This window comes from Pangasianodon hypophthalmus, chromosome 22 (genome assembly GCF_027358585.1).
Source record: "Pangasianodon hypophthalmus isolate fPanHyp1 chromosome 22, fPanHyp1.pri, whole genome shotgun sequence".
Lineage (NCBI taxonomy): Eukaryota > Metazoa > Chordata > Actinopteri > Siluriformes > Pangasiidae > Pangasianodon > Pangasianodon hypophthalmus.
This window is the reverse complement of record NC_069731.1, coordinates 12,118,346-12,145,144: the sequence shown is the minus strand read 5'-3', so window position 1 is coordinate 12,145,144 and position 26,799 is coordinate 12,118,346. Positions and strand designations below refer to the sequence as shown.

Sequence of the window (26,799 nt, the reverse complement as noted above, 5' to 3'; positions counted from 1 at the left end):
AAAGCATCTACATCTACATTTATATTCCCTTTGTATCGCACTCTCATGTCAAACAGATTTTATACCGCGTTTTGAACTGTGTGTGTATGTGTGTGTGTATGCAACCAAATATCCCCACAATTACAGAAAACATATTCAATTCAATTCAATTGTATGGACATTTATGGACATATATATAAAACAATGGATGATTTTAACAATGGACAGATTTTATATATATATATATATATATATATATATATATATATATATATATATATATATATATATATGTGTGTGTGTGTGTGTGTGTGTGTATAAAATACCTATAAATTTGGACATCTTGAGAAAAAAATGGTTTCATTTCAAAAACTAAAAGACCCAAAAGATTAATTTTTGGTTACTGAGAGTCTTTTGTTGTTGTTGCTGCAACAACGTGCAACAGTATATACAGTTCAGAAATAATTCCAGTTTTCTTCAGGAAGGTGGGCATTATGATATGGCCAGTAAATAAGCCAAACCTGTGTGCGTGTGTGTGTGTGTGTGTGTGTTTGTGTGCGCGTGTGTTTATTCTGGATGATGCAGCGTTGTTGCAGGTATTAAAAACTATTCGTCAGTGTCAGACAGGTCCTGGGTACAGCCCTGCCAGACCAATCAACACACAGACCTTGTTGCTGATGGCAACTGACCAAAGAAGCATAAGGATGAGGATGAGGAAGGGAAAGAGCAAGTGCATCCCTCTGTAGTAAAAATTTTTCTTGATATACACCAAGTGGTTTGTAAATATGTTTTTTTTTTAAATTCCCTTATTTTCTCTCTTTTCAGTATTGAAATGCAACTCCCTAACACCCTCATTTTTCTATCACCCCTTCCTTTTTTTTTTTTTTTACAGTGCTCTCCTGTTTCACCTTTTCTGTCCCTCTGCCTTATACTCTTACTCCTCTGTATCTATTTTTCTCTGTCTCTCCATGTTCAGGCTATAATACAGGGGTCAGATAAGCTTCAGAATCACCAGAAGGTCAGCTCAAAGATCGATGTACCAAGAAAGAAAAAAAAACTAAAAAAAAAAAGAAACCAGCCACACAAACTCACTCAATCAATGGCTTTTTATATTTATCTGAGGAGGAGCAGTAGGGTCTTATAGTGTCTTGGGCCTCAAAGAGCTTTTTCTAAAGCTCAGCTTTGATAGTCAACAGCCAACGACACGAGCTCTCTGTCTTTTCTCTGATCCCGGGTGTGTGTGTGTGTGTGTGTATGTGTATGTGGTGTGGATGGCTTCAGACTGCAGCAGCTAGAGGTTTGATAAATGGTCATATATATGATAAAGGTTTTATATTTGGTAGATCTCTTTTTGTATATTCTGCTAATAAAAAAAACTGTCTAATATGACTGACAAATGAAAATGCGAATAAATCTGCAGGGGTTGTAATGCAAAATGTATTTCTATATGTTAGAAAATACTTGAATGCATTTAGCAAGATTATTAATGAATGCATATGATGAATTGAATTACACCAAGGTTGCATATTCTCAGATAAACTAGATTCAAATCATTCTATTTATGAAATTAATGTTTATGTTGAACAATAGTCTTTATGAATGCATATGAACATGAGGTGTAGGTGTGGCAAATATTTGAATCACAGACAATTACGTCTACTCACTTTCTCCATGAATGTGCATGAGTGTGCTGTGTGTGTGTGTGTGTGTGTGTGTGTGTGTGTGTGTGTGAGCATGTGTGTATGCGCAGTCCCTTGGCTGACACAAACCTTTTGCACTGCAGCAGAAGTAACGTCAGTGTACATTTTCAGTCATTCACCCAAAACCACCTCGTCATTTTCTCTGTTGCTTATGTGTTGGTCCATTTTCATCTTTAAAAGTAATGTCATATAAGAACCATTTTTGATATTCGAAATATCTTTTGGTTCATGGACCTTTAACTATTTATTTATGCCGCAGAGAACTAAAAAAATATCTGTCTTTATGTGGAATGATCTTTGTGGTGAGAAAGGATTTTTCAGTTCACGTATTATAGCAACAACAAAAAACAGTTAAAGACTCATGTACTGGGAACTTGAATAGTGTTCTGTGGCATCCCTCTAAAAACCTTTACTACAATCTTTATTTTTAATTTTAAATAAAATTATCCAATTTAAAATATTGCCTGTGAATTATACCAAGAAAGAAACTCAATAGGAGAATTGATTTTTCAGTCTTCCACAATAAATTGTAATAACTTAGAATGACTTAAATTATTTTGTGGTTGCAGTTATATGCTATTAGTGTACATTGATTTTCTGGCTTTCGTGCTCAGTCAGATATCTGCTTAAAAGTAAATAGTATAAGTTGAATAAAATAAACAGATTCTTGCTCCTGCAGAGGAAAAGAAATTTCTCTGGGGTTTCCCATGAGCCACTAGGCCCAAGGCAGAAATATTCCACAGAAAACACTAGTGGAATAGCCTCTCACTGAAAATATGTCCTCTGACTTGAATTTCTGACAATAAATCTGACCATAAATTTTAAAAAGGGCTGGAATAATAATTATTAGCATGTAATGAGATGTAAATCACAATATTTTTTCAAAATGCTTGTTCCCAAAATATAATAATAATAATAATAATAATAATAATAATAATGAATCTCTCCAAATAAAAACAAATCTAATAAATGTAACATTGTAACAATAACTTTGTGGCAAACAGTATTGATTAAAACATATGTGATCCAAAAGGAAGGGTTTTTTTTTTTTACCTTTCTACATATGAATGATATATTTATAATATATAATATAGTTATATTTTTGCTGAATTATTATAACAATGTTATTACCATGCTTACTTTTGTACTCAGATTTATTGACCATGAAATAACAGTGTGTCCAGATATCCTAGTTTACTGTAGTACTGCAAAATAGGCAAAAGTAAGATAAGCCAGATGTATAGCAGACGCTGATCTGAGAACGAGTGCACGAGTGAACAGGTTGCTTGCTCACTGCCCAAATCATCAGTTCTTCCCCTGTCCTCAAGGGACCCTGGAAGCCCTACAGCTAGGGCCATTAGCAATTAGCATGAATATGTTACAAGAGAGAGAGGGACAGAGACAATTCTCAGAGCTGGGAGGGAACAGGGAGTGTGTGTGAGGCAGGGGGGTCAACATTCAAGTGCTTTTCCCTGTTTCTCCTCTTGCGAGGCCAAAGAAGAGTCACTCATGCGCGCACACACACACACACACACACACACACACCCACACACACACACACAAAGACACATCATGAGACTTACTCACACCATCCACCCTCTTCACACTGCTGTGAGTATCTGCGTGTGCACTTTCATCTGAAGCTTCCATAGGAACTTGCGTTTTATTATGTTAATAGACATAGAATCATAATCACACACCTCCAATTCTGCATATAAAACATGCACAAACACACACACAGAGAGAGAGAGTGAGAGAGTGAGAGAGAGAGCCTTGTATATTATATCCCTGGATTTCATTTATCTATATTTATCATTATTATTAATATTATTTATGTTGTCTCACTCCATATTTATTTCCTTATATGGACATTCTTTCACTTTTCTTATTTTTATGCTCTTCGATGTTTTATCTACATTAAAAAGGCCACCTGAAAAAAAAAGTGATAAGTAAAACTGGGTGAAAAGTGATTATTAAAATCACAATCTTTTCTCAAATACTTTTTAATTGAAATTTAACAATCAGATGCCCCATTTTGTCACCCATGAACATGTGATCATGTTACTGATGATTTTTAAAAAAAAAACTTTTATTATAATTTGAAGACAGTTGGTATGCCATGCACCTTCTCTTAATATGATTTTCTATAAAAATCAAACATTAGGAAGGAGAAAGGATGCTCTTTAAGGCACTCCTGTCCCTTTTTTTTATAACTTGTTGTGGAGAGAAAGATTCCCCGTCCTCGTCCGTCCCAAATTTTCCCCTCTGCTCTGCCATAATTTTCCTTGTTTTATTGTGTGTCCAGCCTGCGGTGAAAATTACACTGAGCTCTCTCTCTCTCTCTCTCTCTCTCTCTCTCTCTCTTTCTCTCTCCCTCAGCTCCCTCAGCTCCCTCAGCTCTTCTCAGCTCTCAACCGGTCAACGGACTGTAAAGAATAAATAATAAAAAAGTATTGATTATTTTGATGACTGCACTATTCAATTAGGTATTAATTTTGCCCTCCACTGGACCTATCCATGCAACTCAAAGAGAAGAAGGGATGGAAGGATGGATGGATGGAGGGGTAGATGGAGGGGGATGCTGGTTTAAATGAATGCAGAGCGAGAGGCACTATCATTCAGCAGCGGTGGAAAATGTGTTTACCTCTCTGGCAAGGGGACAGCGTGGGGGGCATATTGACGCATCGTTGAGTTTCTTGTGCTTAAGTGCTCGGCAAAAAAAGAGAAAGAACTCCAGCAAAGCGATGACAAGCGACATTGTTGCTGCGTATATGAGTATTGACCGGTCCGCTTCACCAACGACAGCTTAAACTATTCCTATTGATTAACATTTTCATAGATTATCATGTGTCACATCAAAGTCTGCAGTGCTTGGGCTGATGAGCACATTTGAAACGGCCCCTTAGGGCCCGCAATCATTGAATCACCCTGAGGGGGGGTAAATATGGTGATGTGGAGGTCTGGGTAGCCACATCACCCCTCCACCTCCCTCATTCACTGACCCCCCTCCCCCCTTTTTGTTCTGCTTCTCCTTTCAGGATAGATTCGAACTGATCACCTGTCCCTATTTCAGAGCCACTTAGGCAGAAACTTCTCCCTAAATAAGGCAGTGGGAGGGAGAGGAGAGGTTTCTTTTTTTTTCCCCCTCCTGCCTGAATTTGTTTATGATGTGCTTCACCATCAGGAAAGCAGGGAGGAGGTACATCTAAGGAAGGAGGGGCAGAACGAGAGACAGAGAGATGGAGAGAGGAGAGATGAAAAGAGAGTAGAGGTGACATCTCTGGTGAATCTCTAGAGGCGACCCCAGACTTGAACCAGTCGATGCTTTTCCTATCAGATGCTTTTTTGGCCTTCGTGAAGAGTCAACTGCTTCTAAATTTCTAGCGCTGATCTCTCTAATCTTTGGATATCTTTACGAGTAGTTCTTCAGCATATTTTCCTTTGAATCTGGAGACACCATTTTGGTAAGTTATTTATTTTTTTTATTAGCAAATTATCATGAAGTACCAACTGCCCACGCTGCTGTGGGAGTTTTGCACTTGTGATTCAAATTAACGCATAAAATGATTATGGAATGCTACTTTTTTATGTAGCCTCATAAAAGTGCTCTTTGGAATGAGTTACGCTGATTGCAAGAGTGGAACTATGAATTGGGGCAATTAAGAGTATATGTAAATTTCTGTAGGTACTTGACTGAAGTGTGCCATTAAAATTCACAATGGAGCCTGTTGTGCCAACTCTTACACTGAAGTACTGCAATTTTTTAATAGAATTGTTTTAAGCTACAGATTTAAGTTTTTTTTAAAAAATCATTTTTACCTGTAATTGAGAACGAGCAAAATAAACAAACGATGATGATCATTGGATGCTTTTGAACAACTGAACATTGTTGCATAACGAGATTTATTGCAGTGTAATACTCTAGAGAATAAAGTATGTAAATAAGGCCTTTGGGGCACGTGGGACACAAATGGAATCGTTCTGAATCTCTCCAGTCCATGAGAGCTAGTTCAGGCAGCAGAGAGAGAGAGAATATGAGAAAGAGAGAGCGCTGTGTAAGTGAGTGATCAGCACTGGAGAGAGAAAGAGTGTGTGTGTGTGTTGTGTGTGTGTGTGTGAGAGAGAGAGAGAGAGAGAGATAGAGAGCAAAAGGTGGAGAGAGCAGGAGAAGGGGAACAGCAGAGAGCACATGCGAGTGTGTGTGCATTTGAGAGCGATAGCAAGCGAGAGAACCCAAGTGCTAACCAGTGATTTTCCCCTCCTCCTTCCATCTCTCCTTCCTGCTCCAGGCTCCAATGATCACTGGGCAGCTGAGCAAGCCGCTGCTCTCCCTGAGAGGAGAGATGGAAGGCGCAGAGCTGCGCGAGGACGAGAGGGCTCCCAGCCCGGACAGCGAGACTAATGAGGAACCTCTCCTGCTGCCTCCAGATGCTGAAGACAAGCTGTATGGTGAGTACATCATCTTCATCATCCTCACCTCTTTTGTCTCTGCCCATCTTTTAGTTCTTAGCTCTTTCGATTTGACCACTAAGCTTTGGGGCCACACATGGAACAGCCAGTGGGTTATAGAGAATAGTTGATGTGCATGTGTGTGTGTGTGTGTGTGTGTGTGAGTATAACTGAGAGATGAGTTAGAAAGTTTCGCTTGGAGGAGTTTTCGCAAGTGCTGATAAAATGCCAGCTGTCAGGATTGTAAAAATGTTGGATGAAGTACATGAAAAGAGTTAGAGAGAAAGTGTACATCATATCTGGATGACTGAGGAGAAGTTGTTTCACTTATTATTGCGTAAATCTGTGGTTGTGAATAAAGCATTATACAGTCAGCCAGTGAACTGTTTGTGCCAGCGTATCACATCACTGAGAAGTTAAATAACTAGCGGTGTGTGTAGAGAGACTGTCTGTGTTCTGCTGATGATCACCATAAATTACATGCACTAAGAAGAACTTGCACTAAGAAGAACTTTCCTTATCGTGGAACTGTCCAAAATCTTTTTTGGATGGGGGAGCTTTGGGATGCAGCCCTGCACGTGAGGACATCGTTTTTCGTTCAGAATGCAAAAAAAAAAAAAAAAAGTATGACAGAATCTGGGGCAAACTGGCAACAGGAGACGCAGATGCACTCATCTGTCACACTGGGTGACATTTCTTCACATTTGCAATCTCCTTGGCTGAGACTGGAGATAAAAATGAGAGAAAGGTGGGATGCCTAAGGGGGAGAGAAATGTGATTGTTGTGTGGAGAGAGAGATATTCTCACTTTTTCCATTCTCTCACTCTCTTTTCTTGAGCTGTATCCCTCTGTATTCTTTAGTAATTTATGACAAATTACCTCTAATATGCAAAATAACATTTTATTAGTTGTGCTTTATAATGTAATCGCTGATATAACTAAACTTGTTGTTATTATGTTTTTTTTTTGTTTGTTTTTTGTTTTTTGTTTTTTGTAATATTTAGTGCGTAAAAATCAAGTGCTATTGGGTAAACTGAGTATCACTTCAATTTCCAGGTTTATATTGTTTTTTTATGTTTTTTCTTTAAACAGGAAATTGAGTATTAATATAAAATTTACATCATAAATTCTTGTAAATTCCTTTGGTGGGATTCTTTTTTATGATTTATTTTTAAGTATGCATATCTGAAATTCCAAGTCAAGCCCTTGTTAAAATTAAGGGACAAACATAAAGAAGTGAAACAAAAATCCTATAACATTACCATACAGACTGAGTATAATTTAATACAGCTGTATATATGATGTATTATATCTTCTAGATTTAGCTTATAGTAACTATCTGAAATTAGATATCAAATTACAAGCTTGTAGTCGGATGTATTTTAAGGTCAGCAAATGCATTAAACCAGTAACACTCTTATTCTTTGCTTATTTTATCTTATTTTTTAAATATATATTGGTGGGAAAAATTGATCTCTCTGACCTGTAGTGAACTCATTTTGCTTTATTTTAATAAGTTCACTTCTACTTTTTGATATTTTTTCATTTTCATTCACATAGTTTTTGATATTTCTACTTTTTTTTTGCTCCCAAAAACATACATATGCCCGTGTTCAAGCACACACACACACACACGCACACACACACACACACACACACACACACACACACACACACACACACATGAATATATCTACACATCTATGCACTCAAACTGTCAGTCTCAAAATGTAAGCATTAAAATAAACTATAGATATAATTATTCAAATTCAAAACTGTAAAGGGATTTTTCTTACCGTGTGCCACTTAGCTGTACACTCAGAAGGTAGCATGAAAGCTAAACTAAAGAAATAAAATACAATACTGGACATTTAAACGTATTATATACTTATGCAGCTTCATAAAATAATCTCAGAAATGTCTTTTTTTTGCGTTAGATATCGGCATATGTTATCAGACTATTTTACACCTTTTACTCCTTTTTAATTTATTAATTTTAAATAAAAAGAGCATAAAATTATGTAAAATATATACTTTATGTCAATGTATTTAGATGTTCAGATGACTTTCAAGCCCTGACTGAGCCACACACGTAATATGGATCAGTGTGGATGTATTTTATTTTAGAAATCCTTTTCTTTTCTGCCTTTAATGTTGTGTTTAGCTCAACCTCATCATAGATTCTTTCTTTCTTTCACTTTTTCGGTATATACATGTGCTGCGGTGTTGTAACAGAAATTTTCAAACACAGCTTGCCATATTGCACAGCGGATAGCGTTGCTGTATCACAGCTCCAGGATTCCTGGTTCAATCCTGAGCTTGGCTTACTGTCTGTGTGCAGATTCTGTGCATGTTCTCCCCGTCTCTGTGTGGGTTTCCTCCGGGTTCTCCGGTTTCCTACCACAGTCCAAAAACATGGCAGTAGGTGGATTAGCTAAATTGCCCCTAGGTGTAGTGAATATGTGTATGCATGGTGCCCTGCAATGAACTGGTGTCTCATTCATGGTGTATTCCCACCTCGTTCTCAGAGTTCTGGGCTAGGCTCCGGACCAGGATGAAGCGCTTTCTAAAGACGAATGAATAAATGAACTTGTCATAGTTTGTAAACTTAAAGTTTACTGAAATAGACTTTATTGTTGCTTTATTTTTAATGGCCGATACAGATCCTTTCATAACTAGCTTAACTTTTCTATTAGTTTCACTGTAGTTACTGAATAATTCATAGTGGTTATAAATAATATATTAATAATATAAATAATAAAATGCTATAAAATTAATAATTAAATAATAAACCTAGAACTTAGTGGGTTAATTGTCATTTTATTATTTATAATGTATTAATTACGAATATATATACTTGCCTTTATTCTGTCTTGCTAGTGTGTGTGTGTGTGTGTGTGTTTGTGTGTGTGTGTGTGTGTGTTTAGTTCTTCCTTCAACTCTCTTGCACTTTTTCCTGGTCAGAGGAAACTTAAGAGAGATTTGTCCAGTTATATCATCAGCTCCTCTCTCAGCTTGCTTGGATTGTACATTGCATCATATATTATTCACTTTGGATGAAAGTGACAAATAAATAAATTTAAACGTAAACGTATCAGCTGATTAGTAACCTGAAGTATTTATAAGGAATAAATCTGTTAGATTAACGGCACCCTCTCATTATGTGAATAGTATACCCAGCTTCACTTCTTTCATCAACGTTGCTAACTAAGTGTCGTTTGTTTAAAAGATGTCGGTGAAGCCATCACAGCTAACAGCATTTCAGAATGTGGTAAATTCTCTTTCATTAGACTGAGGCAGGTATTCACGGCATTACATCAGACATTGAAGAGAAGTATAAAGAGCATGGGTTGGTGCTTTGAGATAAATTATACATCAGACATCAGCAACCCCCTTATGAATGCCAACCAACATAACATGGGTCTGTCTGTTTGTGTGTTTATATGTGTGTGTGTGTGTGTGTGTGTGTGTGGAAAGGAAGAAAGAGCTTATGGATAACTGCACAGACAGTGGATAGGATATTTTCTTCTATCAGTGAATTATTTTTCTTTGTCTTTTGGGATGGAACTGGGACTGTGATGTGGCTTGACATTAAGGAGATAGAGTGATAGCATGGCAGGCCTCTGCTGATTTGGGAGGATTGGCTGGCGTATATGTGTGTGTGTGTGTGTGTGTGTGTGTGTGTATTGGGTGGGGGATCTCTCTTAGATCCCCATTTGGTCCTCACTGTCAGCCCCCTGATTGGTCTGGAGGATTCCATTGTCAGTCTGATGAATTTTTAAGGATATCCCAAGGCAAGATTCACTAAGAGAGAGAGAGAGAGAGAGAGAGAGAGAGAGAGAGAGTACTTCATAAAGAGTTACAATTTTCTTTAATAAGCATCAAAACCTGCTTTTGTTGGCCGCTTTTTGTCATTTTTCCACCTTCATGTTTTCAACTCATCATCTGACTGTCTTTTAGTTGTTCTAGCTGTCATGGCTGCAAGCAATCACACACACACACACACACACACACACACACAAACACAGCCATGTATTTATGATGAATACATTTACAGATAAACATTTAATGGTAAACCACATTCTTAACCTTAGACTCACATACAGTGGGGTCCAAAATTCTGAGACCACATTGAAAATCTGGGATGTTTTTCTCATTTAAAATGGGAAATAAACAAAAGGTTTTAGAATTTTGAAATATTTAAGACAAAGAAAGTAAAAGTTCAATATCTTGAATATTTAATATGCAGGATTCTGCACTATTTCTAGGTCCCTATTTAAATGTAAGCAAATGTGTGATACTGACCATGTTAACTGCTTTGTACAAAAGGTCAGATTTTCCTCAGGTCTAATCTCTTCTATTGAAGCATGTGTTCAGACGACACTCCTCTGAATTTGACCTAAAATGGATCACAAGGTTTTGGACAGACTTGTGAAGTCCATGCCAGCTTGAGTGCACACTGTCAAAGCAAAAAGTGGATGTACCAAATACTAAGAAACTCAGAAATTCATGTAAATATTTTAAAGATTCTACTTTTCACTCAAGTTGTTGTCAATAATATAATTTGTAATGAAAATGAAGAATGTAAAATAGAAGCGTTTCTCTCAGACCTTTGTACCCCACTGAATCTACACATAAACATAATATTTATATAAAATTGTGTGTGTGTGTGTTTATGTGTGTATATATGTCTAGTCAAGTGAGTTTTTTATTGTCATCCCTCTATATAGCTTGTATACATTGGAACGAAATGTCGTTTCTTCAGGACCATGCTGCAGCACATAACAGTACACAAGACTACATAATGTGCAATACACAACAGTGTCAGACGAGTGCAAGAAAATAAATACACAGAACAGGACATTAAATACACTGAACATGGGCTGCACAAGTAGCAGCAAAAACTCGTGTCCGATGCAGCTTTGTAAAGTGCGGTGTGCAGTGGTACTGAGTCGTACTGGGGTAGGTGTTTGACTAGCCCAGGTGAGTGTTGGGAGGCAGCAGTGTGTTGAGTAATCTGACTGCCTCAGGGAAGAAACTGTTGCGGAGTCTGCTGGTGGTGGCACGGATGCTCCTGTACCTTCTGCCAGATGGCAGGAGGATGAAGAGTCCATGAGAGGGGTGAGAGGGGTCCTCTGCAATACTGGTGGCTTTGCAGATGGAGCGGTTTTTGAATGAGGTGTCGATGGTGGGTAGATAGACTCTGCTGATCTTTTCAGCTGTTCTCACAATCCACTGTAGGGTCTTGCGGTCTGAGACCTTACCGTTCCTGTACCACACGGTGAGACAGCTGTAGAAGGAGGTGAGGATAGGAGGTGGGAGCTTGGCTATACACACACACACATCTATATCTATATCTATATCTATATATATATATATATATATATATATATATATATCTATATATATATATATATATATATATATATATTAGAACTGGGCAGATTTATTAAATCCGTGCAGATTTGCAGTCAACCCCGTGTCTCTGTTTAAGGATCATGCAGGACACTGTGACTGAGCTCATGGTATAAAAAGATTCTCAAACTAAGGTCTGTATTTTTTTTTTTATTTTATTTTGTTAAAGATGTGGAAATCACAACTCATCATCATCAGAATGATTATATCTATTATTTAGTTTTGTTTTAATTTAGAATTATTAGCCTATTCAACTTGAATTGAATAGGTTTAATTCAAAGATCAATAACTCAACAACAAGTTAACCTATAAATAATGTCAACTTGAACCTAATGACAATTTAAATAAAAACTGTAATTTGGGAATAAAAAGCTCTAAGGCTCCAATAATTAGCCAAAATAGTATTGTATGCATTGAAATAATAAGGCTAATATTTATTATGTTCATGCAATAAGTCTGTAGTGGGGGGTGTGTAGAGTTTGTTTTACAGATTAAAGGTTCCCTGGCTGCCAAAAGTGATCCACTGAAGTTAGATAAGAACAGGGAACTCAGTAACTACAGGAGAAAAGGAGGGAAAAGGCCTGGAAGGAAAGTGCTGAGTGGATTATGTCTGTGCTGTCAGGGCTGTTTTTGCTTGCTGGGTGTTTATGTGTTTGTTTCACATTCAGAAGAAACTAAAACTGTATCAGATTTAGTGTACCCTACTCATAAACATCATTCTCTCTATATATATTTATATTCATTAATTAATTGATCTTCAGTAAGCACTTATTATCTTGGTCAGGGTCACAGTGGATCTAGAGCCTATCCCGTGAACACTGGTGTGAAAGATGGGAATATGGAGATCTAATCTGAGATCAGATATATGGAAGACTGAATTTGAGACTGAATATATGGAATATGGACAATGAATCTGAAGCTCATTAATACAGATGCCTTCAGGTGTCTAACAATCCTTTTTTTCTGTACTCACTATACAGTTTCATTCCATCTGATTTTTTTTTTAAACTCAATGTACTAAGCAAAAAGCATAATAATAACATTAATACAACAACAATAATAACAACAACAACAATAATCATAATGATAATAATAAATGACATGCATCTTTATGTGTATATTTCATATTAGTAGAACATAAGGATGAAGGATCTCCATACCATTTTACAATCTTTTATTAATGAATTTCTAATATTATTCATTATGCAATTTCATTTGGCTCGGACAAACCACAATGTCACAAGTTCATGCTAGGACAATTTGTTACCTATAGAGAATTCAATCCATTCTATCAAGCACATACACTATATGGCCAAAAGTATGTGGACACTTGACCATCTCACCCATATGTGCTTGTTGTGCATCCCATTCCTGAATTAATCTCCCTTTGCTGTTACAATAACCTCCACTCTTCTAGGAAGACCTTCCACTACATTTGGGAGCGTGGCTGTGGGGATTTGCCCATTCACCCACAAGAGCATTAGTGAGGTCAGGCACTGATTGTTAGGCACAGAGGCCTAGCACACAGTCAGTGTTCCAGTTCATCCCAAAGGTGTTCAGTGGGGTTGAGATCAGGGCTCTATGCAGGCCACTCGAGTTCCACACCAAACTGGTCAACCCATGTCTTTATAAACCTCACTTTGTGCACAGGGGCATTGCCATGCTAAAACAGGTTTGGACCCCTTAGTTCCAGTGAAGGGAAATCAAAATAGTACAGCATACAAAGACAACCTATTGTCTATTGTGACATTCAGTTGTGTGCTTCCACTTTTGTGGCAACAGTTTGATGAAAGGCTCACATATGGCTGTGAAGGTCAGGTGTCCACATACTTTTGATCATATAGTGTATGAATGTCAAGAATCCCTAGAAAACCTTTCTAAACATTTAGTGAAATTATTTTATGTAGTGTGGCAACAAGACTGCAGGGAGCAGCAACTGCCTTTAATATTCCAGATATGAAAACACCCTCAGTGATGCCTTAGGTTATCCATGCAACATGACATTAATGATGATGAAATAAAATATTCAACTAATTCTTATAATAAAACTTTGGCTATCAAAATTTGGTTGGGTTTGTATGTCTTAATCAGCTGCCTTTAGTGTGAAGGGTGTAATATGTGTTGTGTAGAGATACTTGAAGAGTTGCCAGGATTCATGTAATCAATGTGAATGACGTGAATACATGTAGAGCAGTGTGGCATGATGATGCAGTGGGTAACATTGCTGCCTCACAGCTCCTAAAAACAAGCCAGTAAGTGGATCAAAATTGCCCCTAGGTGAGAATAAGTGTGTGAATGTGTGTGTGGATGGTGCCCTGTGGTGCATTGGGTGATTCTACGATTGCACTGACATTTAACCTTTTAGCCTGACTCTTAAAAATTAAACTTTAAAAATAAACACTTAAAAATTAAGCTTCTATTTTTTTCTATAATACATTTACATTTACGGCATTTGGCATACGCCCTTATCCCGAGCGACTTACAATAGTAAGTAACTTATAATACTAAATCTAAGAAAACATTTAACCATTTAAAAAGCACATATGTATTTAATTATTATTTGTTCTTAGAGGTGTAACAGGGTTTTTAAAATGTATTTATTTATTTATTACATAGAATTAGCAAATACACCAACAAGTATCTATGCTAATGGCACAATTACAAAATGTACTCACTTGTAAATATATAACTTGGGTAACAGGTTTGTGGGTTCAAAGTGACCTCATAAGTCAATATCACATTCCCACTAACAATAAAGAAAAAAGAAGAAAAAATGTAATGATCTTCTTCCCTTGATCTTGAAGAATCAAATTCCTGTTGAACAAATATTTCATAGGGGTGAAAATGTTCAGGTGACAGGATTGAGTGAAAAAATAAAAGATTTCCTAACTTATAATGGATTTTTCAAGCATGAGATGGATTAATTGGATTCATACATTAATACAAAAACAATATGATTAAATAATATTTGAATGATTAGATTTCAGGTGTAGTTACAGTGGGCTGGGGCAAGGCAAACTGTAGATTGGTTATATTATTTATCTGAAAATACATAAGTTGTTGTAAAGGACACCTAACCCATGTTTAAATGTCTTTTACATTTACCTTGAATACAATTTTTTAAAAATGTAATTTGAGTGGGAAATAAATAGCACCCCAACTGCTGTCCAGTGTTCCCTGGATAGGGATCCTTCTCAACCCTGACCAGGATAAAGCACTTACTGTACTGACGATGAGTGAATGCACATGATGCTTCATGGCTACTTGGAATAGCCAGCAGAAGACTATCCTGCGCACTGGGTGCTATAGCTGTATCCCAAAACTATAAACAAATTAGAATATGTTCTCCAGAGTGTGGCTGTAATTTTTTTCCCCCGATATTTGGAAAATGTTCTTTGTGAAAATTGATGTCACATACATCAAGCTCTTAGAAAGACGCCTGTATTGTTCACTTTTTTCAGAAAGCATGTTTGACTCAGCAGAGCAGGGAAAGAATATGAGATATTCTAGCTGAGTTGTTCTATTAACTCTTTTGCTTGCCAATGAAAATGATTTTCATAAAGAAAGAGATGGAATACTTTAAAAATATTCTCATGAAAAATAATATTTCATTAAAAAACAAACAAAAAAAGTTTTACAATAGTCCAGCAGTGACCATTGTTTTGTTGTTTTTGCTTTAAGGTATCCATTTCTGAATGTAATAATTTATAATAGCGATCTTAGTTAAAAGGCTTTTTTTTTTAACACAGTGGTTAATTTACAAGACTGTGATTGTGACAAGTTTGTGTGGCGCTACTCCCATGTGAAGTCTTTGTGTGGATTATCAGTAACAGCCAAGCCACAGCAAAGCCGCTGACTCCAGAAAAAACTCTCCTCTCCCTCGATTCTATATGGCACGCACACTCTTCGTTTAAAAAGCTCATTTCTCCTACTTTGCACTCAAGCTGCCACATACACCTCGTGCTGTTTATTGTCAACAAAAAGCGGTAGTTAGAAGGCCAAAGTAGTGTGTGCGCTTGTGTGTGAGGGTACAGTGTGGCATCTACTCTTTTTCCGTGAGATCCTTCTTCCCTCCAGCCTCCTGAGACAAGATAATAAGGCACTCCAAAGCACAATCCAGCATTATATTCAGCGACCAAAGCCTCATCTCTTGTCACTATGCGTTTTATTGGGGGCCCGGGATGTGATGCTTCTATCATCAGCCTGTCAGAACGAGAGGGCCGGAAAGACAAGACCACTCATTTTGTACACTTAACGTCCAAGCCAAATGGCCAGCACTTATACTGAATCTGCCGAAATGGAGGACACGTTTCAGCCCAGGGGTCACCTTCAGCAGAAAGAGAGAGTGAGAGAGAAAAAAAGGGTGAATAGATTAAAAAAATGTGTATTGATTTGTGTAATTAAGGGGGACTTTGAGAGGAAAATGTATCTGTTATGGACAGATGGATATGGTTTATGCTTCACTGTTCTTATCTGAAGAGTAATATCAGAATTGTGCATTTCAAATGTTTACCGGGCACAGGGCTGCAGTCATGTTATGTCTAGTGGAAGAAACGTACTTTGACACTGTAGTGCATTTTCAGAGCCATCCAAATGTATCCCTACTCTACTTATTATCCAAAAAGTGTCCTGGAGACATAAATTTGTTTGTTTTAATGGTTAGCCACAAGCAAAATTAGTACTACCTCCTTATCCTGGATTGCTCCATACGCATATAAGTACACATACACACGGGCATTATGCTCTTAAAATCGCTCCCTTGCAGGCCCCAGAACAAAACATGCACATTATGTTTGTGTAATCAGCTTATCCTTGAATAGGGAGGAGGAGGGATTGGTCCTAATGCAACGAGAGCCTTGATGTGCTTTGCTGGGGCTAAGTAATAAAGTGACACACACACTCTCTCTCTCTCTCTCTCTCTCTCTCTCTCTTTTCAATGAGACCAGCCTGTGTAAATAGAGCCCACTGGCCCCAAGTGCCTCTCCTAAGGAGTTAGATCTCATTATAGACGTGGCCTTCAGTCGTCTGCTTACAGCCGACACCCGTTCCCATCGAACATGTAACACTAATGCGTTCCTACCAAGCATGTGTAATCTGCTCGCTAATGCATCTGTAGTGCCCGTGGTTACAGGTAAGACACTGTTCAAGCACAGGGTTGAGGGAGGGATGGCCATCTAGGAGTTGTTCTAGGTCCACTTTTGTTTTTGATACAGGCTTCCAGCAGTTTAACCGAGGGCAGGAGTGTTTCAAGTTCTTATAATGGATTAGAAAAACATTAGTTGTGTGCAGAAAAATGGGTATGACAGGCTGGAATGGAAAGCATTTTCTAAATATTTTTGTGGATTGTAATAATGATCTTGCTGGAAATGTTTTGCATCGGTTAAGGTCTCAAACTGATAGAGCTGAGTGCAAAGGTTTGCATACACTATGGAAAATGTACCTCTGTTTTACAATTTAAAAACTTGCAAAGAGTTAAAAAAGGAAACAATAAACAACATACAGCAAAGTCAAAAGAAAAATATCGTAATCTGATATTTATAGAAGTCAGTGTGTTTCAGTATATAAAGGTTTCTACATAATTTTAACATTAATAAATGCAAAATGTATATATTTATTATAACAGCAGGAACACACATTTACATTAACATTAGACCCCTGCGGCACTGGACATGATGATCAAACAACAACCTGTGGTATTGTGCAATCATGTAGATTAGACTGAAACCAGTTTAAAATAGAAAATATAGTGTGAGGCTGAAGTTGATTAATTTAGCATTTTTATTGTGTGTTGAATCAGAATTTTATTTACACTAGATAATCTATTCCAGATCCTATCCTGGGATATCAGTCTATTGCAGGTCACCATGCACACACACACCAATTTAGAGCAGCTAATCCGCCTAGCATGTTTTTTGGAGGAAACCAGAGAACCCTGATGAATTTCACATTATCATTAGGAGAACAGAAACTCCTCATAGACAATAAGCTTAACTCAGGATTGAAGCAGGGATGCTGGAGTTATGATGCAGCAACACTACCAAGTACGCCATTGTGCCACCCAGCTAATTTAACTAAAGTTCAAAATTTCCTGAAGCAATGAGATTAATGTATCTTCTGATGCTATGTTTTTCTTTCACTTACCATAGTCAGCATAAATCGCTATGTCACTATCTGTACCATCAAGACATGTCAAGAGGAATCAGAAATCTTTGTGCAATTTTACTGTCCCAAATTTTCTCCTAAAGTTCCATAGGGCAAATCCCAGAACTGCCAAAGAACCATGTTTGGGTTCTTGAGCAAGGCTCTAACTCTCAACTGCTATATTCATGGATTGCATTCTTCCTTACTTGTAAGATGCTTAGATAAAAGTGTCTGTGAAATAAATAAATAAATATAAAAATAACACTTGTTCATCTTAAGATGGCTGTATAAATTACCTTTAACCTTTAAGTGATACAAGAGAAGCGTATCAGCTGATAATCACAAACAAATTGTTTTCATATCAGACAAAATGTAAAAGCTGTCACCACTTTGGCGTATCACCCTCAGCTCATCTAATTCCTGCTCCTCTGTCTGTAGTACATTATAATTGAAGCAGTCACCTAATCATATAGATCGAGTGTGTGGTTGAAATGACAATCTCGAGGTTTTTGATGTAGTGTGGCGCGGGGCTCGGAGTGTGGACGTTAACAAGAGCCCGGACTGTCTTCCTGAAGCCTTTATTATTTATGACGGTTTCTCTTTGAGCACTGACCAGTACTAATGCATAACCTTCTGTCCTTCTGCCTTATTCACTTCCTTTGAAACCACAGACTGAGGAGATGAGAGGCAGGCGTGTGTGTCTGTGTTCATATATAGAAGAGGTAGATGTCTATGTGTGTGTTTGTGTGTACGAGAAAAAGAAAACTAGAGACACTAGTTATCAGGAATTTTTTTTTTTATCACCCCTGCCCCATGCACACACACCAACCTCATGCTTAAGGACATGGAATGAAAAATTGTGGATGCCTCTGTTCTTGCAGAATGGAGTTTCCGTGGCTTCAAAGCCCTACTCTTTCTGCATTTTTTTCTCTTTTTTTTTGCACCCTTCACTAGATGTTGAGACAGGGCACTAGATGACCTTGCGTGGGAGATTTTGAGAGAGAGAGAATTCGCAGCAGGTCGTCGACAGTGCCCTCCGTCTGCCTGTGTTTATGATGATTTGTATTGATCCTCCATGAAAGAGCTCACAGAGAAGGTGGGGTGGAGGACAGAAGCAGTGGCTTCACAGGTGAGGAAATAGAGGTGGGATGGAGAAAAGTGTAGAGAGGCAATGAGACGATGCGAGAGTGAAAGTTTATGATGTAATATATATTGTTTCTTGGATCTGGAGTCTTCATATTTCTATAAGATCTTGTCACGAATATTGTTTTTGTAGGGGGTAAGCGGAAGTTACAGTAGATACAGCAGTACATAAATGTAAAATAAGTAATTAAGGAAAAATTGCTTCTTTTAAAATAAAAAAAAGTTGTTTACTGGGCTTCTGAGAGGTGCACAGTCCAAACTACTGCCCTATCATTGTGAGACAGACGCGTAAAACCAGGTGTACAGTTGAAAACAAGATAAGTGCAAGATAATTTACTAAGAGGCTCTATGGAGAATTGTCTTTCATATGAATAAAAGAAGATGTCTGTTTTGTGTAATTGCCATAATGAATATGTAATATGGCATGCTTCTACCTAAAACTGCAAAATACAGGGATTATCAATACTACTTATGCTGTCAATGCAATGTGCTCCCTGTGGGGTTTAATTAGTCAGAAACTCAGGAATGGTGGTTGGGTGCACAAATTGATACAACCAAACTGCAGGTATTAAATTTACTAAGCTGGCTTAAAAAACAACAACAACAACAACAACAACAAAAAAAATCTATGTGTATATATATATATATACACACACATCTGGAAATTAGGTCTGATTATCTTTTTTTCCCCTCAAAATTATGACCTGATTTTGCTGTGGTGAAGTTTGGTTTAACATTAGGGCTATTTTTAAATATTCCTCACCAACACATCTCACTTTTTAAAATCAGTGTTATGCGTGATGCCTAATTACACAAATTGTATGTGTGGTGAGTTTTGGTCTTTAGAGAACAATTAGCACACACAAAAATCCCACTGAAATAGTTACATTATTTTGTGTGTGACATCATTTATTGATGCAGTTATTATCTTTAAATAACCCACACTCACACACTGCAAATGCAATTTATCAGACTGTACATGCAAACTATTACTTGTTATTTGGAATTTATTATTTAAGTCCTACTCCTTAGGTGGGCTTGTCATGCACATTTTAGTGTTTGCTTTATGCCGTCTCTAGCTAAAGCACTAAAAACACTAAAGTTTGAAAGGCCAGGGTAGTATTGCTGTAATGCAAGACATTTTAGGGGAAAAAAGATGAATATAATGGTGTCTGGAACTGTGGAATTTACATATTAAGCCATTGGATTGGAACAACAAAAATCAAGAATCATTTCTATTACCAGTTTTTATTACTTGTTTACTTATGTATCTGAAGGGAGCTGTGTGTGGGCTAAAGTGTAGCTTTAGCTAACTAAAATTGAACTTGCCATAGGTTAACCGTCTTGACAATTGATTGAAATAGGACTGGATACTATTCAAATATAAATGTTACGTATCCACAATAAGCTTTAACCCTAGATTTAGAGCCAGTCAGTTAAAATCCATTTAATGCTGATTTAACTGAATTCTTTTGTCTGAATTCTTAAGTATATTTAAATAGTTAAGGCAATAGGATAATATTTTATAAATGCCAAATAATAAAAGAAAATGGTATTTCAGCTAAGCAGATAATAATACACCAAACAAAGCTGTTTTCTGTGATGGAGCTAATAAAAGAGATCTAAGAAGTGCCCTTCTGCAGGACACAGACAGAATGGTGGTCAGGAGGCAGAATCCTATTTGTCGCAAATATGGTTAAGATAATTTGAGGTGGGGTTAGCATGAGCGAAAAGCAGGATGACCCCAGCATTCCTCTGGCTTTCTCTAAAAGGGTTAGAGATTCCATAGACAGGGGATGGACCTTGAAGTCCCTGATTTCACAGATGGGCCTAAAAGGATGAGGAGTCATCTGGGCACATATTTGTCTCTTTCAACCCTCAAGTTGACATTGCTTGAGGATGAGGAGCGTAAAGGAAGCTTTGTGAACAGATGTGTCCATTTGTGTGGTAGCTAAATCAACACCACATTCACTTCTTCAGCTGCCTTTCTTTTCTATACATTTGTTATTATGTTCTTTCTCCTTGAAATGATAGATCAGCATGTGAAAACTTGACATCTTAATATAGGTAAATGTACTGAATATTTCTTATAAGAATATTATGTTAATATAAAATAATTATTGTGTTAATATAATGTTAATATAAAATAATATTATGTTAATATAAAAATAATAAGAATATTATGTTAATATAAAATAATTTTCAAATAAATTTATTTGTTTCACAAAATAGCCTGCAAGAGCTATTGTTCCAATAGCATGAGATAATTTTGATTGAAATAGGTTTAATATTATTATAACGATTTTATAATAATTAAACAATCACCAGCATTATATAGCATTATGGCATCCTATCCAGGATGTAGGCTCTGGATCCATAGTGATCCTGATCAGGATGAAGAATAAATGAATAAAGATGAATGTATTTTTTCCCCAGTAATTAGGATTGAACACCGGTGAACTAATATTTGTCAGTTAATTCAATCTTGTTGCTTTATTGCTTTAAAATGTAAGATTTTAATTTAAGATTTAAATTTCAGTTAGGGATAATTGAACTTGAATTATGATAATTAAGCTTAGATCAACAAATCCTTGATTAACTCTAAACAGATATTTCTAAAGGTGTCGAAACACTAACACTTTACCTGCCTGCAACTGGCTGTTTAGACTAAATGCTAATGATGGAGTATTTTATATAAATCCAGCAGAGTAGATGAAGCAGATTGATCTGTTAGTGAAACATCATGCTCCTGAGTCACTGACAGTACTTATTTGCTCACACTGAGCTGTAGACAGAGCTTTATCTATCTCAGCACATTGTCTTTCCTCTGTTCTCTCTGTTTCTCTTTATTCCCCTATCCTCTCACTCTCTAAGCTAAAGTGCTGTTTCTCTCGAACCATCAGCTACATTAACTAGCCTGAATCAATGGCCGTACAATTTAAACACTGTTCTGGTTATTGACTGGATTTGCTGTTGTTAAATGCGACCTGTCAGTCATCAGGCCCAGACACTGAATCCCTCCAAACCAAACCACAACCTTTTATGATCGTTGTAATAAAAAAATAATAGATGAACGAAATCATATGCAGTCATCAAATGTGTTTCAGCGAGCTAATGGATTTTTGCTTAGTGGTTAATGATTACACTGGTGAGACAGGAAAGAGAACAATAAAAGGCATTTTTGAACAGAAAGATACCAATAGCCGTGGAGCTGTTTCATCTAAATCACCTGTAAATCAGTTTTGTGGTCCGAGCAGCTGAAAAGTAGAAGGTGCAGTTTATGTCGGGTTTGTGTGTAACGTCTTTGCTGAATGAGGGTGGAATGAGATGATAAATAGATGATGTGGCACAAAGCAAAGCACCAGCAGGAGAGCTATTTAAGATCTACCCAAAGCTCGCTGCGCCTTGCCCTGTTGATTTTGAATAGACGGATTGAGCAGCCTCCTCCGCTCCTACCAGCCAACTTATGATATAATGGATTTCCACTAAAATAGCCAGTGTTAAAACTCCCTTTTTTATAGAGGGCAAAATTGATTCATAAATGCACTCGGGGGCCAAAAGCCAAGCCGGAGCTTTACAAAGCTTTCAATAACGGCCATTTGATTCAGAAATGTTGGACGGAGGTGGCATGCAAAATGGTGATGGCAGCAGCGGTGGCTTGGACGATTGTTTTGTGGTTGTCTGGTGGGGGGTGGGAGGGAGGGGGATTAGGGTGGCGGCAGAGTGTCAATTAAAGCTAGCTCTTTGCACTCTGTAGGAAAAATAAATAAAATTAATATGTGCTGACTTTCAGACTTGGTTTACCAGATCTATTCATCCGCACTCCCCGGCCACCACTTAGATGATCAATGCGACGGAGGTTTTTTTTTTTTTTTTGTCTCTTTTTAAATTAAAGGTGGTCCTTTTGTTGTTTGTTGCTGTCTATGTTTTAAATCCACTGATATGCAAAGCTGCCATTGATCTGCGTATTATCCTGGGCTTCAATCCAGTTTCTTTTGGCAATCAAATACCAACACAAATATTGCATTTATCCTCTTAAAAATTACAAATATTGCATTTATCCTCTTACAAAATCCATTTTTATTGTGTTGATTAAAAGCAGTTCACAGGTCGCTGTTTTATAAAAGGCCCAGCTCTCCTATGCTGTCAGGTTATGAAGAATAAAATTGAACTATTGTCAACATCAATCCACTTTCATGCACGTGTGCATAAACAGCTCATAACAGACTGCATGGAAACAAGCAGAAGCAAAAAAAAACCTCAATACAGGGGATTTCATAATGAGTTTGAAGAGGCTGTTTAGTTTCTTTTTTCCTCACATCTTCCAATTTGGTCATTTGCCATCCACTAATTCGCTGTCCCCTATCACATGACGCATACCAGCCTGGCAGGGTGAAGTTCTAAACCATGTGAATCCAGCCTCCACATCTGCTGCATCACTGGGCAGCTGAACATATTTGGGAAAAAAAAGCATTGTTTGCACTCTTCTGCATAAATGAGCTCACAGACATCCACGTTTGGTTAATATCACTGTGACTGACAGAGATAATGCCATCCCTCCCACCCAGAGAGACTCCCAGCCCAGGATGGCTGCACTACAGGATTTGTACTTGTGATCCCCACAACAATAGGGCAAACGCTTTTCTGTTGCACCACTTGAAAGCCACCTTTTCGTTTTTCACATTTGATTTCACATGTGGTTCACTGTTAGCCTCCTACGTCACACCGAAAACTGTGGCTCAGTAAAGCATTTACCCAACTCAAGTACAGTGGGCCTTAATGTGCTATTAAGCAGATTGCATTTTGTAATTTCAATACACACAGTTATGTTATGTTTGGTGTTTCATACACTTGTCCCAGTTGTTTCTCCTCACACAGTTTTTCCCTTTTCCCTCATATCAGTGGTAAAAAGGTGTAAAACATTCAGCAAGTAGCTTTGGCAAGATTCTAGCTTGAGGTTAGTGACTGTAGGAAGCATCTTGTATTCTGACTTTGGTTTTTTTGTGTAAACTTCCAACCTCTACAAAGAACTCTAGGAGTTAGGTTATACTACATGTTCCATCTAAAAGCATATTGTAAAAAATGATCATGATGGACAATGAATTGGTGATAAAAATATTAAAATATGAAGGGACACACCAACACATTTGTCTTCAAAAGTACTCCACAAACACATTCATTGTTAATTACGCTAGCAACAGTACATGTATAAAAGTGGCTTCCTATAAAATCAGTGAGTACAGTAAGAGTTTCTCCCCATCAGCGCTCTACGCATAATTGCATTCTCAGTGTTCTGAAGGTAATCCTCTTAGAGGATGGCTCCCTTTAATAAACAGGTTAAAAGAAGAGTGGGATCTGATAATGGGACACAACAGTTGCTGAAATCCCCAGACATTTCTTCTGTCAAGCTTTTTAATTTTGTTGCAGGGACACAAATTCATACTTTACCCCCTGTGGAGGAGCCTAAGTGCATGTAGTGCATGTATTAATTATTGATTTTTTTTGCTCGTGCACTGAAAACATGTTAACTTCACAATTATGCCCAAGAGGATCAAATGGTTCTAATTTCATCTAATGAAAGACAGCACTGCAAGCTACACTTTACAGATGCATATAGGATATATATTATTCACAGCTGAAGACTGAAACTAAATGCACCATTGTGTAGACATGATCTGTCAGTGTATCTTCATAAATTACCCAGGAGAGTGATTATGTGGCTTACAGCCCAAAGCCCAGGATGTACATAATAAAGTGGATTGATAATGAGATGCTAGTGGGATGAGATGCTAGCCTCTTCTTTGGTGGTTAATTTGTCAAAATATGCTTTGGATATCTATATTGTTATTGAGGTATAATAAAATTGCAAAAGTTATTGTAGATCACGCGAAAATTACATTTTTTGGTAATTCATTAATTTCAGTAACCGCTTTATCCTGGTCAGGGTCCTAGTGGATCCGGGAATATTGGGAATATCGCGGGAGTATCCTGGGAATATTGGGTGTAAGGTGGGAATTCACATCACGTGGGATGCCAGTCCCTTGCAGGGCACCATGCGCACACTCACTCACTCACACACACTCACACACTCATTCAGACCTAGGAGAACCTGGAGGGAACTCATATGATAAACTTGGGTAGAACATGCAAAACTCTACACAGATTGCAACCGAGCTCACGACTGAACCGAGGACCCTGGAGCTATGAGGAGGCATTTTTACCAATTAAATTTTTTTTTTTTCATTTTTCCTAATTTCCTTAATTTTATTTCTGATTAATGTTTAATTTAAAAAAAGTGCCAGTGTTGTATTAAGGAGAAGCAACATAAACCATGAATGTTATTGGTTTAAATGTATTATAGACAATATATAGACTATATGAGGAATCTTTATACATTCTTTTCAGTGGCTTTGTAGGCCACGATTTGACCTTAAGCAGATGTACAGCCTAGTGTGTGAGTGTGTGTGTGTGTGTGTGCAGGTGTGTGTAGCCTGATTACGTTCTCTCTTCCCTCCACACTCCATCACTAATTGTGCCTTCGTTACCACAGTAAACTCTGGACCAGCTTAGCCATGCCTGCTTCTTTTTTGTTTTAGTGTGTATTGTGAATGTACTTTAAAACAGTGTTCACTTTATATTTAAAGTCATTCAGGTGTCAAAAAAACAGATTTGGAAAATAGGGCCAACAAATACACAATTTCAACCTGTTATATCCGGGACAATTTCAGCGAGTAAGTGCAGGGTACTTCAGTAATGGCTCTACAGGTTTTCTAGAAAATATCTAGTGTACAGCACAAAGTGTATTGGACATCGAAAATCATGCACAATTTCCCCCATCACATTTATTCTAATTTGAAAATATGTATGTATTTGGAAAATTGACTTGGTCAGTATTCATGGCGTCATATTTTGTCCCTTTGCAGTGTCAGATCTCTGTGTGTATGTTTGTCATAACTGTAATAACAATGCATCATTATGTTTACAATCCATTTTCTTAGAGTGATTTTCTTGATTTAACGTAAGATTCTGCTTCCTGTCATGGTTTTTTTTCTCATGTTGTCTCACTGAATTTTTCCTTGCCACTGTCGTTTCTGCTTTGCTGGTTAGGCATCTAAACATAAATGTACATCTGGAATTTGGTAAAAATCCAGATGTGATTTGTGAAAATGTGCACAATTTGTGATTTGTTGCAAATGTCTATAGTTTAAAGCGCTATACAAATAAAATGGAATTGAATTAAATTTTGATGATGTGGGACCTCCTGTTTATATTACTAAATAATCTAGAGTGATTTTCATGTTGTGAGACAAGATATCATTGGTTATGACAGCTGTATAATAACATCTGTCATAAGCAATATGCTAATGAGCACACTTAGCATAAAATTATTAAATGACATACAGTATGCTGTCATGACAAACATTATGACATCTATCATAACATTATACATAACACTGTTATATCACTGGACGTCAGCTGATATGACAGGTTTACGGCATGTTCGCCTGTGTCATGCAGGATGCAGGATTCTTGTAAAGTGCTACTCTTACTGCAGTTAGTGCTTTGTTAATCATCAGAAGCATGTGCTTTAAATATTGAAATGATTCAGTAAGTGGACTTACTTACTTGCTGGTGTATTTTTCTATGACACTTTAAAACTTCAGCTTAAAAACTCTGAAAGCTGTGGACTTTAGTGTCAAGTCTGTAGTCTAAAACTGTCCAGTGCCCCCATGAAAAATAAGCTCGCTGTGTTTAATGAAAGGCAGTGCCACTTTACCGGAGACTGTTCTGTGCCAGATGGATGGAATTACACATTACACTTTCTTAAATAAGCAAGTGGTAACACATAAATGATGTGAATTGGATATTTAAGAATAAAAAAAAGTTTTTTATGCATGCATTCTCGGCCTTGTAAATTGCCGAGCGCAGTGGAATGGGAGGAATAAAGGGACGCAATGAGCTGTGGGCGGCA

At 37.3% G+C, this 26,799-nt stretch overlaps 1 protein-coding gene across 2 annotated transcripts in view; it reads left to right on the top strand.

Moving 5' to 3' along the window:
- The first annotated feature begins 4,820 nt into the window (after nucleotides 1-4,820).
- pou6f2 (POU class 6 homeobox 2) overlaps nucleotides 4,821-26,799 on the top strand; it is a 94,480-nt gene continuing 72,501 nt past the window's right edge. The window contains exons 1-2 of one of the 2 annotated variants that reach the window (XM_026938181.3): nucleotides 4,821-5,143; nucleotides 5,969-6,128. In XM_026938181.3, the coding sequence (XP_026793982.2) occupies nucleotides 5,975-6,128 (154 nt within the window). In that variant the 5' untranslated portion in view covers nucleotides 4,821-5,143; nucleotides 5,969-5,974. Of the gene's footprint in view, nucleotides 5,144-5,870; nucleotides 6,129-26,799 lie in introns of those variants that run through there. The other variant, XM_026938182.3, reaches the window with a different exon arrangement.